This window comes from Scomber scombrus, chromosome 1 (assembly GCF_963691925.1).
Source record: "Scomber scombrus chromosome 1, fScoSco1.1, whole genome shotgun sequence".
NCBI classification, from domain to species: Eukaryota; Metazoa; Chordata; class Actinopteri; order Scombriformes; family Scombridae; genus Scomber; species Scomber scombrus.
In genome coordinates, this window is record NC_084970.1 from 8,570,752 (window position 1) to 8,585,278 (window position 14,527).

Below are 14,527 nucleotides of genomic sequence, written 5' to 3' on the forward strand. Positions count from 1 at the left end.
ATGTTTGAAAGCTGATATCGCAAAACCTAAAAGTTATGAAGTATTTCATGGACAGTTGTTCCATGTGGAAATGCTTAACATATTAAAACATGGCACATAAAAGGTCACCATGTGTTCAGTTATTATTCAGTATTTTACACTTTGGCTAATAACTCATGACAAAAATATTTGCACAGTACTTTCCTTGGATGAATCTGACTCCAGTGACAGGCCACGGCGAAATTATTTTTCACCCTTTTGGATTTTTTGATTAACACATTTTTTTATTCTTTTGGCACATACTTTATTTAATTATCACCAAACCTGATACTAATAATTAAATTACCCTAAACAAAACTTTTGATTTATTTTTATTATTTTTATTATTTATTTTTGGATATCACTCACCATTTATGTGTAATTTGTTATCGAACTTTTGAGGTCTGTCCAGAGGGGGCGCTACAGTCACATTATAACATGATATTTCTGCAGTTCTGTAATAAACTTAGGTTAAGTATATATTGTGTGGAGCTATAATAGCTCCACCTTGTAGTCATTAGTAAAACACCATCATACTACTAATCAGCTTTCACATCTCTTTACTGTAAAATGTTATGGTAATTCAATTTAGAAAAGTTGCACAGGTGGGGATGCTGAACAAGTCTGTGGCATTTGATGCAATTTCAGTTGTACGTGACGCTAAAATGTAAAAATAATTGTGGACAGCTTCCATCTCTCACACACATTCAGATAATGCAAATATTCCGATTTTATGTATCATCATTTTTATTCTGTTTACAATTCAGAGAAATGGTTTCACCTGTAGTCATAGAAGTCATTCCTTGTGTATATTTTGTTATTCTGTGTAGAACACTGAGAGCCACTAAACCACAGTCAAATGAGTTGCATGTGTAAGCACTTTTCTAGTGAGAATGATCGTGATTATGTAATGTATGTTAGAAACACTCTAAAAGACTATACAACCTCAAAGGGAAAAAAAGTAAATGTGAAAAAATATAGCTGGGACACTGTAAAGATAACTGAATTTACATCATATATTATGGCTTTTAACTCAACTACATCATCACTGTGGAACACATCTAAAAACTGTATTGTCTAGCTGCTTTCCCTGAGCATCAGCACAATTGTTCTTCGTATGTCAACTCTCAAAACATATTGACATGAGTCGTTATATCCTTCAGACACCACACAATATAATACAGGAGCCTACTGCAGTTTAGTGAAGCTCATAATTATAGTTTTTGATGGAAATGTGTAGTCTTGTTAAACCGGTATCCCACAAAGTGTCCTCAGTCAACACTGGGGAAGGTTTACACTTTCTTCTCTTTTTCTGTGTGACCCATGTGTCATCATGAAAGCTGAGACTGCTCCCCTGCCACATTACATAATTTTGGAGCCTTTGTGACTGATGCACCAGCAACCGAGGCACCATGCAATTACTGGACCCTTTGTACCTTTGTAAGCTGCCCCACACTGTGTTGACCTTTCAAAGTGATGATGTTACACCAGCTTTATTTTCTTTGTTTTTGCTCTAAATGGTGGAGAATCTGTTTAAAACTAACATTATGTTAAGTAGCCACAAAATGTCAATAGAATAAAGGAATAAAGGTGCAAAATGTTTCTTACCTGTGTAACATTGCTATGTAAATGTCACTGTTACCACCAGTGAATAGCAGAATAATGTTATGGCTCATTTCAGACCGTTACTGTTCCAAAAATAACATAATTTATGATGTAACTTATTAAAGTAATATAATTATTGAATTAACAATCAAAATACTGTCACTTTAAACTATTTTTATTCATGTAATCAGAATGTATCTATTCTCCATGTTCTAATCAGGGTTATTGGGGTCATCAGGGAGTTGGAGCCAGTGCTTACATGAATTGGCAAGAGGCAGACAAACCACACAGGCAGAAAAACAATTTAATGCTCTCCCACTTTTTTTTATTTTTATTATTATCTACGGGCAAGTGAGATTCTTCAGTTGACCAAACCTGCATATGTTTGGACTGTAAGATGCAATCCACATAAACTCCACAATGAGAGAATCAGCAACATCTGCCTTTTGAAACAAAAACATCTCATAAAAGCTTTCAAGCATCTTTAGTTAATAACTTCTGTCATTATAATCATAAAGTCTAAGCCACATCTTAAGGTTGTCTTTTGTCTTATATTGACTGTTTCCAAACACTGACTTGAATGTTCCAAAGTTTTAGAAAAAAATTCCACACTAGGCCTCTCTTAAACTTTTTGTAGATGTGGTTACTGTAATTTTAAAGATAATTCATGTATGATATGGTTTTTCTACAAAATAGTTCAGCAAACTAGCTAACATTTCTAAAAGTTTCATCTAATCTTTGAAATATTTTGAATTTATGAATAAGCACATATTTTTCATTTAAAACATACAGAAAACCTTTACTGAACAGTCAATTCTGTGTATGTGCACTTAAGTTTCAAGTTAACACCTCACACTTTTGAAAAATGCAAATTGGACCGCGTTTGCCCTCAAGCTATTTGCTTATACTATGCTTCTGACTTTTTATCATCATGTTTGAGTTTGAGTTTGAGTTTATTTCGATCAGCAAAAAATAAATAGAACCACAAAAAAAAACAGTAACACATCCCTCTAACAACAGGGCTGCATGGCTGATCGAAAGGGTCAGGGCTGAAGCTACAAGCTTATAGATGCCCTAACCTTTAAACCATACATGAAAATATATGTATATACAGTATCTATACATAAACAAACAAGAATACATGCCATCTACACACATATACACACACCTACATGTACATACTCAGCAAATACCAAGCAAAAATAGACATTTAACATTTGTCCCATAAATCATTCCTACCTACATTTAACATTAGTCCCTGCTTTACACATTCACGCCTGTACCTTACTCAGTCCCTTACTCAAGAGAACCCCAGTGGTGGTTACTAGGAACACCTGATTAACTTCAGTTGAGAAAGAAAGGTTGATGAAAAGTTCTGCAAAAGGGGATTTAACACTTTTCCATGGGTGTGCAGAACGTTCAGACTCTATAGATATGCTGTGGTGTGTGTGTGTGTGTGTGTGTGTGTGTGTGTGTGTGTATGTTTGCACATAGAGGGAAAAAACAGAAGACTTTGGTCCTCAAATATTATATAGGCTGAATATTTCTATAACCTATGGTCTAGAGACAAACCTCTAATTCTATTACATCTTATCTCTCTGATGGAGGTTCATCAGACAAATCTTAAGGTGATCTGTGATAAATCTACCTGGGGGTCCTTGACCCACAACTACACCAACACTTTTGATCTAGATCAGACAACATTCTGTGTCTTTTTGTGTAATCAGCCTCAGCAACATCAAAATGTCAAGTCGCATTTCCTGTTCTGATTTTATATCCATTAATTCTCTGTCCTACCTTTTCCATCATTAGTGCTGCAAAGCCACCCGGGTTGTTGTCTGTGTATCATCTATTATTTCACCCCTAAATTCCCTTCCTCCTACATGAGCACAGTGGAAAACAAATAGACGCTCATTAGCATGTGTGACCCGTTGGTGGTAAACAGGCTTATTTCCACATGAGTGCAGTGTGAGAATGGATTCCACCGGGACAGTCGAGGTAGGTGGGCCCGCCGGCTGCCTTCATGGGGACTTTAATAGGGACTTAACAAATGCATGTAGACAGGCACAACATTCTCTGGCACAAGCGGGTCATGTTGGTACAGTGAGCACTTGTTAGAGGGTGACTCACTGTATTTGGACTCTTGGGTGGCCACTGATATTCGCTTCATTTTTAATGTTCGTTTTTTTTTTCTCTCTCAGTGCTAATTGTTGAATTGCGACGGATGCTACGTGCTGTCTGCCAGAGCTGAGGTAATGTGTGGCGTTCAAATAATGCCTCTGTGCTCTGCTCTGTGAAGTGATGAAAGCGGCTTGTAATTACAGGGATAGTCAAAACTGTCAGGGGCTCTTCTATGGATGGTTTTGTTTACTGTCTACTTCTCTCACAGCATCACAAACTGCTGGCCATCAACTTCCTCAGCCTGGGCCTCAGATATCAATAGATCACTGCAACTGTACCTGTCTGCATCTCAAACAAATTAAAAGACAGCGTGATGAAAAGACTGATGTGACGAGTTGTTTTCGCACCAAGAAGGGCACAACTTGAACTTTTCTGTGTTCTTGTATATTCAGCTCACAATGCTACAGTATTACTTTTCTGCATCTTATGATGGTGTGACTCTCTGGAGCTCTACAGGTAGGAGCAAGGCAATAACAAAGCCAAGATTAAAGGTGTGAACGCCTGTTTAGCTCTATAGGTAGAATACATCATTAACACTTCCAGGGTTATATACCTACTGTGACCACCCATCAAACCATTGTAATGCAAAGAAATATGGAAAAAAGTATTATTTACACCAGACCCCCTTGTGTTGTATTTTACTGTACATTAAAAAAACTGCAGTTTGTTCCTGTGTCCTCAAGATGGCAGCATTTTGGTGTAAATTCAGAGGAAACCCAAAACTTAAAGGTGCTGTAAGCGATCATTTATTTATTTATTTGTTAAAGTAAGTGTAAACTAGTTCTACATTTTTACAGCCATCACAGATATAGTGTGTTTGGTTGGTAACATGGGTCTCCTATTTACTCTGCTCTGCAGTAAACAGAAAATAAATCTGCTGTTATCCCATTCCCACTTTATCCAATCAGGAGAGAGAACTCCACAAAGAGGCAGTCCTCTCTGCACAACTTTCAGTGTGACTAACCATGGCAGAACTGAACCTCCAACCAAAAACCAGACTAATTAAAGTTACAATCTTGAAAATCTCAATTATTTTCTTTTTGCTATGGCACCTATGGCGATACGATGTAAGTGCAACAGTGGTTTTGGATCTCACTTAACCTCACTCACTGAGATCCAAACTGTGTCACCTGTGTGACCTCATGCTAGCAGAGACCAAAACAACAACAACAACAAAAATATTGTGCTGCTTTACAGAGGTAGAGAAAGGCCCCCTCTCTGGTGGACCAACCACTGCTGGATGATGTAAAACACATCACTAACTGTGCACTACCTTTGAATTTTTCCTGGGAATGTCCCCACGGGCACTTAGTTTGTAATCATCATAATACTGCAAATGCAAGGGCTTCCATCAGTGGGCCATGGGGTCAATCACCACTGTCACCTCATTCAGCAATAGATAGTGACTAAACAGACGAAAATCACAAAAAAAAAATAAGAAGAGAAAATTTGCAAGAAAAAAGAGACAGGAGTCATGTATAAGACTATCAGTGTGGCCTTCGATTGGTGAAAAAAACCGTTTAGTACAGATATTTTATTGTATTTACTAGTTTACTGATATCGCCTACAGCCTCTTTTATGTTGTTGCAGGATTTTTACAGAGCTCAGAGCGAATGTGATGAGTTTTAGGGGTCAAATTAGAGTCTTAAATGTGTGTTTTTATTCAAGATTTACTGTAATATCACAAGGCATGGGGCTAAAAGACAACGCATTTTTGTGATTTTACAAAAACATTACATGAAGTCTATTACAGATCATTATATAAACATGCACACATGTACAACATGAAAACTATGGCCACATGTCTACTCAAACTAAGCCAGACATAACGTTGACCCATGGGTTAATTAATAAAGGCAATGATGTACAAAGGCACAAGTGATATTTGCACATGTATGAATGATAGGCATAAGGCTGTTGACTGTGCACATAGACACACCTGGAACTACGCAGATTGATGGAGAATGTAATTCTAGGTGGTGCAGACAGACAGACACGATCTTTGTATAGGCGGCCCTCTGCTGAGTATTTGTGAGCAGCAAAACAACCCTGATCCTGGATCAGCATCCCGGATTTCCTTCACACCGCGTCGTAAACGAAGTCTCTACGGCGGTGACCAGAGAGAAGAAGAGTCGAGGTCTCACTCTGTCTGCATTTGTGATCCTTTATAATGCTGAAGGGTACCTCAGCGAGGAAGAGCACAAAATAATAGCTCATATCAATCTGGAAATCAGTTTATTTACATACTACTTGTGAATAAATGACAGTGTATCTAATAACTTCTACTGCAGTTACTGCTGTGTATACAGAAAGAAAGATGGCATTGTGAAGTGGTCCTCTGCTGCAAATATGCAATGGTGGAAAGTAAGTACATTTACTCAAACACTGTACTTAAGTACAATTTGGAGGTACTTTTTCCTTTAGTTGAGTATTTCCATGTCATGCTGCTTTACAGTTCCGCTTCACTACATTTCACAGGGATATATTTAACTTTTTTCTCTACTACTTTTAGCTACCTCAAAGTTTACCTACTTTTCAGATGTGTAATTAATTTAGATCACCATGTAGAGCTCTGTTTCGCCTTGACAATGAAGGACTCTTTCTGTCAATCAGTGTCACAAAATCTGCATTAAATCCTCTTTGATTCAATGTTTTAAGACAACAAAACATGACAAGAGTGGTGAAAACATTTTACAGGCATATTCAGTATGTATAAGGGGGGGGGGGGGGGGGGGCTTTTGCATAATGAGATATTTTAATTTTAATACTTTAAGTACATTTTTACAACTGATACTTTACATACATTTGCTTGAGTCATAATTTAGTTGTAGTGGAGTTGTTGTATGCTGTGGTATTACTGTTTTACTCAAGTAAAATATCGCAATACTTTTTACAACAGCACAAATATGGCTGATGCAGTAATGACATGTGGTGTTTTATTTTCTGTCCACAATACTTTTAACACACAGAGATAAAAAACTGACCTTCTTGTGATGAGTAGCAGACCGGTCACTATGGTAACTGCTCTCATAGTTAGATGAACTGCAGCAGGAGCGACGCCCACTTTCACAGACTGGAAGGCGGGGCAGAAAGAAGCTCGAGTGATGCATCTGCTGTAACAGAGACGATCTCTGCGCACGGCGGCGTGTTTACAGCGGACACGGCAGACTGCAGACCGACTGAAGGAGAGACGGTGTACGGTATGTACCTGTACATTAATCTGTCTAACGACGCTACCTGTTCGGCTATCTATCGACGGAGCACGTTAGATAACCAAATGACTTGAAGTGGCCCGGAGCAGTAAGGTCAAATACTCCATTTTCCGTTGGTATGAAGATGAATTGCAGCCACAACAACAACGCGGCGTGTGAGTGCATGATGAGCGGCTGAGGAGGAGGAGGAGGAGGAGGAGAAGGAGGCTGCGGTCTGAAAAGCAGATTTTATCCTGGATATTTCCAAACAAAACATCGTGTCCTTCAGTCAAGGGGGTTGTGCAGCCTCTTAATATGTTATTGTACTCCCAAGACCCTTTCTTTCCATCTCAGTTGTAGAGGGATTTGACTCTTTTTCCCCCTACCTCCTGAGGATACTCCAGCAGCGGGACGTTGAACGTTTTTTCCTCCAGATATGGAGTGTGAAGATGCGGATTACAGAGGAATCCCCCACCGCTAGTTCAGCCGCACCGGTTTCATTAAACACAGCGGCGTGGTGTTGTTTTTGTTTGGCGGGAATAAACAGAAATATGAATACATTTTTTCCAGCCAGGGGAATAAATCGGTGATCTTTGGAGCTCTGGTTGGACTGTCCTGCTAGCCTGTTTTGTAGTAGCTATTAGCTCCATTAGCCGGCTAACAGCTAAAAGGTGCTGGCTGGAGATTTAAAAAAAAAAAAAAAAAAAAAAAGCCTTTGAAATCATTCTGAGCAGTTTGTGCCGACGTTTCTTCCCCTCGACATATTTATTTACAGGATTTGGGGGGGATTTACTTCTCCAGGAATGAGGTCTCGAATGGAAAGGAACCGCTTGACCTTGTTTTGGTGTGTGATGCTGGGTCTGTCGTCCTGCCTCCGGCCCGCCACCGCAGAGAGTAAGTACTGCTACTCCACACTGCTGTTCATTACATGCTTAAATACTAACTATACTGACAAAATAAAGGCTACTCTCCTTATGGTGAAAACTACATTCACTACATATATACTGTATACATAGCACTATGTAAATATAGACGTGTTATTGTTATTTTACTCATAACATCTTGATTTTTTTTACATTTCAAAAATACAAAAAAAAAATCTTTTGTACTGTTTATTTTTAGATAAGATATATCTCACATCACTCTGCTGTTTTTCATTGGGCTTTAGGGACTACCTTTTGGAATTTACAGTAAACATACTTTATGAAAACTGTGTATTGTGCAGTACAATAGTGTATTTGAAAGAAAGATTCAACCTCAGTGGGAAAAGTAGTTAATATGCCATGTGTCAGCAGTGCAAATATGTGTAGTTTACATGGTTTTGGTGACTACTGTGATAGAAGTTGTAAAGGGTCTGTTTAGTTTGAAAAGTCAGTTTTAATCCCCCGCTATAAAGAAGAAAGACTTCATTTAAGTTTGTTGGTAAATACATTACCATGACTCAGCCAGTGGAGAAAGTCAGTCGTGCTATATATGCAAACCACTCTGAGTCACAATTTGGTGAATCAGAATCAACAAAAAGTGGGAGGTATCTGTGATCTCAAGAGAAAAACCCCTAACAGAATTAGGAACCGGGTCATTAAAATGTAGCTAATTGAGTTTAGTTGGGCTCATCTTCCTCCTCCATTCAGAAATGCAGTGTATTATTTTCCTATTGACGTGAGAAGCACTGCTGCAAATTGTGGGCAAACACATGTTAGTTGTCACCGGACCTGCTTGTACTAACAGCCTCGACAAATAACGTCCTGTGTATCCTATCATAGAGTTGTAAAACCAACAAGCACACACTGACGCGTGCGCACTATTTAGTTTTTCATTGTTGCGTGTCACCAGTTTGTTTTTTTAAACCTCCGAAGGGGTCAAAAGTAGTCAGAAAAAAGATGTGGAAACCTTTGATTCCTGCTTGTCTGATGGTTGTACAGTTTGGTCAAGTCCATTTCAGATCTTGAAAGTGCAACATAAAAATATGTAAACACCACAAACAGTGAGTGATGTTATTGTATATCAAGGTCTTGACTTAATTTAATACTGTGGAGGAGTTCTCTGCGAGAACATACCTAACTTGAGCAAAATAATCACAACCATCGCTGTCAGCTTTTTGTTGACTTTTGCATGTATATATTCTCCTCAAAATAGCTGTCCATTTTAGCAAATCTCCCTCAATACTGACTGAAACCACAGCAACAAACACCATTTGTCTACAGGCGTCACTGTGTAGTTTTCTGGCAGGACGTAGTCATTTATTCTCCTTTTTAAAACAAACTGGGGATACCTTGAACTGGAATAGTTTCATGAATACCAGACTGCTGCAGCTGTGTTGAACAGGCGCAACAACATCCTCCCATTAGACAAATGATGGAAATCACAGAAGGGCTGAGGTTATGGATTGTGGTCCAATGTTTTCCACTGAAGTAAACTATACTCCTTTGAAACTTTGAGATAATTTTGAGAGGCACTAATTGGTACCACACAGATGGCTTAGTGCAAGGATTAGGACTTTTTTAGTGACAAACTATGCTGGCCTACTCAAGCTCATGTGCTCTGTCAGCTTGTAAACCTTCAAGTTTAATTAAATTTTAAGCTTTTGTATTTATTTAGAAAAATATTTTTATGAGTAACCATCTGAAAATTTTCCATGTTTCCAGCTATACTGTAAACTGGGCTTCCCGATTCATCCCATTCATCATGACATGTTTGGGAGGGGTGGGTGGGTCGGGGGGTTGAACCAGGGTCTGGGTTTTAAATAGAACAAGCCAAAGTACATTCGCAAGCAAAACAGACCAAGTTCTGTTGATTGGAAAGAGTGAGGAGCTTGTGAACTGTGTGTTATGGGGTTTGCTGTTAGCCCAAGTGGTTACAGGACAAACCTGGGAGCTGCAGAGAGGTTCTCCCATCGAAATCCTACATTCATTCTCACTCCGGTGTGGAGCCGTCTAAAGGTTCCTTGTGTGGCTAAACTCAGAACATTCCTGCTGGTCTGCTGTATCAGTTGGCTGGTTTGGGTTAACCAGGTTCAGCTCTGTTGCTGCAGACACAGCTTCTCAGATGAACCAAACAAGTTTTATCTGTCAAGAGTGATCATCGCTCAAGCTGCTCAGCACATTTCTTCTCACCTTGTCTCTCATGTGGAAAAGTATTTATGAATACATTCCCCCTCAGGCGGTCTGTCACTAACGGGATGGAAATGAGGAGTAAACAGACTTTCTGCAGTCCATGGGCAGTGAATGAGGAGCGAGCTAAGAGAGCGCATTACTTCCTATTTCTTCTCTTTATGGGCTTCTAGTGAATTTCCTCTTATTGTCTGTGGACAGCCTGGATGCTGCAGCCAGCTGGGAAAAGGTTATCAAAAGTAAATATGTGATCTGGAGGCTCATCAAAGCCTGCAGAGATAGGCTTGTGTACTCAGCTGTTTAAAATGTGTTGGTATGGGGAGGAAGGAGAGGAGGAGTTACTAAGCCGATACACCTGCTATCAATATTTTTCACTTAGCTGACGTACCAGGTGTACATTTTGATCAGAAACTTTGTTGAGTATTTTCACAAGCGCGATTAGGAGCAGTTCCCATGAAAGATGGCCATGCTGGCGCTGCAGTGAGGCCAGTGAGGGTAAAGCGTTGAGGCTGCAGTGATGTAACATCACTAGGCAGTGTGTCTTTTTACAGGCCCGGGTGTTGGGATTGTATTAACAGGTATGCAGCTCGCTGAAGGCTGCTGACAGTGTGCACTGACAAGTAGATTACAGAGAAAGACATAACCGCCATACCAGTACACTGCCGGTCTTAAATCACACCAAAGGCATTTTATAATGGCACACCAAAGGCCCTCATGTCCTCTCTTGAGAAGACCTAAACTCTCTGCAAGCTCAGTTTGAAAATGCCTACTGCTCTCAACCCTCTATTTTATGTGAGAACCAAATTATCCCCAATTAAAATGCCAAATGCAAAGAAAGGCAATACAAATGAAACATATTTTAGCAGGACACTGGTACACCGCGAGCCACAGCGTCACTGTGCTTTGGCATTGATGTCCCAAGTGGGGTTGAAAGAGGTCAAGTTTGGGACATTTTTACATTGGGTATATTTGTTGTCTGTATAGTTTACTGTGGTAAAACTTGCTTTTGGGGGAAAAAATTATAGGACAATCGTAGACTTGTTTGAGCCAGTTTACCAATTTAAATTTCACAAATGGGCACAACTTTCTTTTTTGTTTTTTTCAGTAGAGTCTTGTGTCTATCTGCCAATTTTTGTTTGTCTGTTGCTGCTTTTTACGTGTATTTTATTTCCCCAAAAAGGATCAAGGAATGTTGTAGTTGGCGCAAACCGGCAGATAGGAGATGTGGCATTGAGCTGGATAATATTTGTAATATGATGTAGAGATGTAACTTTATTTCTCTTCTTTTTACCTCATACCTTAAAGGTGCAGTGTGTAGAATTTGGTGGCATCTAGCGGGACAAACTTGGCAGATGTTGCACCACCATGTTTCTACAGTAACCCAGAACGGACAAACCAATCACTGGCTCCAGAGAGGGCCTTTTACATTTTTCACGGATACTGTAGGTTCTCCTTCATGCTTGGAAGGGGAGCACTTTTCAGTTGGTTGCAGTCTACAACCTCACCACTAGATGCCACTAAATTATAGACACTGGACCTTTAAATTTAAATACAGCTGATCTTAGTGTGATCAGTCATCTCCAAAAGCAGCAACTAAATATTAGGAGAGACTTGTTGTTTTGTTGGTTCTATACGTGTGGGCATAGGAAATGAAAAAGATCATTGTTTATGATTTTGAAGTTTTAGTTTGAGGGTGTTTACTGTTTACATTAACATCAGATTAGCAGTGTGCGAAGTATATACTGTTTTATACAGTCACACAGTTCTATTTAATATAAACCCAAAAAGTAATATTTGGTTGCACTTAGTTTTATACATACTTTTTGTGTTATGTCCTGCCCCCTGCATGCTACCCAGGCACCACCCCTCGCTTACACCAAACGGAGTATATCCACTAGGTGAAAACACGTCTGACACGGACAATCTCCTGATGTGTACTACATGTGTGAAAGGGCAACTCTGGGAAATTTCTGGACCTGATTCTCCAAACATTTTCCGGAGTTCAAATGTTCGATTTTAGAACTGCTGTTCAGTGGATAATTTTAGAGTCTAGGAGCTGCGTGACAAAATCATGATTGACTAGATACCCTGTTCATGAACATCAGTCACAGTTTGCAGTCTTGTCTGTGAGGGTTAAATATATTGTGGAAACATAAGTTAATAGATTATTTTTGGAAATGAATTCCTTTTATTGTAGAGTTCCTGATGCAATAGTAAATAATTACTGATTCTTTCTGGGATTACTGGGTTTTTTGAGAATATGCAATGGTGGTAGATCTCTGTAGCTGGTAAGTTATGTACCTTTTTCTAATATAATAACGAGTCAAGTTGTGCTACGCTGCCAAACTGCGTTGAGGAGATTGGGAATAGTTCCCATTGCCAGCAGAAAGGTTCAGGGTGTACTTTTAGATTGGAAATTAAACTTTGTTCCACCTCAATAGTGGTGTGGTTCCTTAACAGACACCTCCACATTTGGGGGAACTATAGATTGTTGTGTTAGTGGTACTGTCTGTAACCACTCTACAGTAAATATTTCACATTGAAACTATTTTATGACATATTATCCAAATCAGTTTGCGAATAGTCTTTTGCTTGTCTTTCTACTCTTAAACTTTTGATGTGCGCAAACCACTTCATTACCTTATTGCAACATGTTAGTAAATGGTAGAGTTTATTGCATATTATTACAATTACTTATTTTTTTTAATAATACAGTGTGCAACCCTGAGGTGTGACTTTTGGTGTGAGGAAGTGTTTATACAGCAGCACATTGCACAAGCTTCAGGTTTTGCTTTTAGGGCAAAGCCATAAACTAATAGAAATTTGACATTTATTTGAACTCATTAAACCTGCAACACCAGCTCTAATGTTTAATTATAAAAGGTTGTCATTAAGAAAGCAAATTATTGTTTGCTGATAGTGCGTAGTCTTTCCCAAACCTCCCTGCGTCACATTTATACAGTAAAACTTTATAGACCAGCATTAAAGTAGTATTGTGACAACCTGTTAGCTGGTTGGTGTGAGTTTTCCATGACTCACCGCCCTCCAGCTTTTGAAGTCTAAATCCTCCTCACAGTGATGTGCGATAATGGCCTCCATGTTTCTGTGGGTGCTGCTGGGGCTTCAGGCTAAGTATTGTTTAGAGCACAGCACACAGGTGGGAGTATGAGTTGGAGAGGCAAACACTTCACCAGTCATCACCGATCATCACCATCATGCCTGACCAAACCTTTTCTGATGAGGGCTCTGATTATTCAAACGCCACAGAGTGGAAACTTGTCCATACATTTTCTTTGTAGTTGCTTTGGTACCAGCTATTTTCTTGTACTAATAAAATCCAACTCTACTGACTGTGCTGGTGTAAAAGCCTAAGTAATACTCGAGTGGTTGAACAACCAATAGCAAATCTGTTTTACACTTAACATAAAAGTGCATAAATCTATATTTTACAAATTGTTCATATCAAAGGACAGACCGCTGTCCTTTGTTGTCTGCTGTCGCTATCTGTTTGATCCAAAGCCCAGACATTTCTCCTCTACTGTAAATAGGTGGCTTCAATTCAGAAGATCATAATGTGTACAAAGACAGGTACAGGTTGGGGGCTTGGGTGCCCTACAATGTAGTTCCACTGTTGTTTTTATCTGCCATGCTTGAGGCTGTAGGGATGCAGTGTCCATTTGAAGGTCCACCACTTTGTCCAGACTGAAATATTTTAACATCTATTGAATGGACAGCCATGAAACTTTGTACAGGTTTTCATGATCCTTAGAGGTTTAAGCTTACTGACTTTGCTGATCCTGTAGCGTTCCTATGAGGATGAGATTGTTACCTTTTTAGTTAAAGATCTCAATTATCAAATGAATGAATGAATCTTACTGAGTTTGGTCACCCCTGTGACTTTCATGTAGCCCATGTAGCAGATAACAGTTTTCACTTACATTGTGAAATATCTCATCTCATCTAATCAGTGAATTGGCACAAAATTCTGCCACTCAATGTATCCTACTGACTTTTCCACTAGCGTCCCCTTGAAGTTGACACTTGTAGTTTGGAGTGACATTAAGTAACTATGGGATGGATTGCCATGAAATTTGTTCTAGACATTCATGGATGAATTGTAATAACCATTGATTTCTCAACTGTTTTGTCTACCGCCATCATCAGATTAAAATTTGAATTTGTTCAGTAATATGGTTTATGGAATACCTACAAAACGAATGATGTTACCATCAGCCTCAGTTTTTCTCTGTGTTAACAAAACTAAGAGTGTGAACATGGTAAATATTAAGGTTCCAGTATACTCCGTCGGAACTGCTTGTCAGACAGTGAAATAGCTTTGGGAAACCTCCTGCCCCCGCACCTTTCCGACATTGGATTAGGGGGGTCTGTGTATCATTGGCCAGGCATGTGGAGGTGGGGAAG

The 14,527-nt window shown here is 39.2% G+C and overlaps 1 protein-coding gene across 1 annotated transcript in view; it reads left to right on the plus strand.

The window, feature by feature from the left end:
- Window positions 1–7,825: 7,825 nt before the first annotated feature.
- igf1rb (insulin-like growth factor 1b receptor) overlaps window positions 7,826–14,527 on the plus strand; it is a 44,337-nt gene continuing 37,635 nt past the window's right edge. The window contains exon 1 of the mRNA XM_062441232.1: window positions 7,826–7,889. Within this exon, the coding sequence (XP_062297216.1) occupies window positions 7,847–7,889 (43 nt within the window). The 5' untranslated portion in view covers window positions 7,826–7,846. The remainder of the gene's footprint in view (window positions 7,890–14,527) is intronic.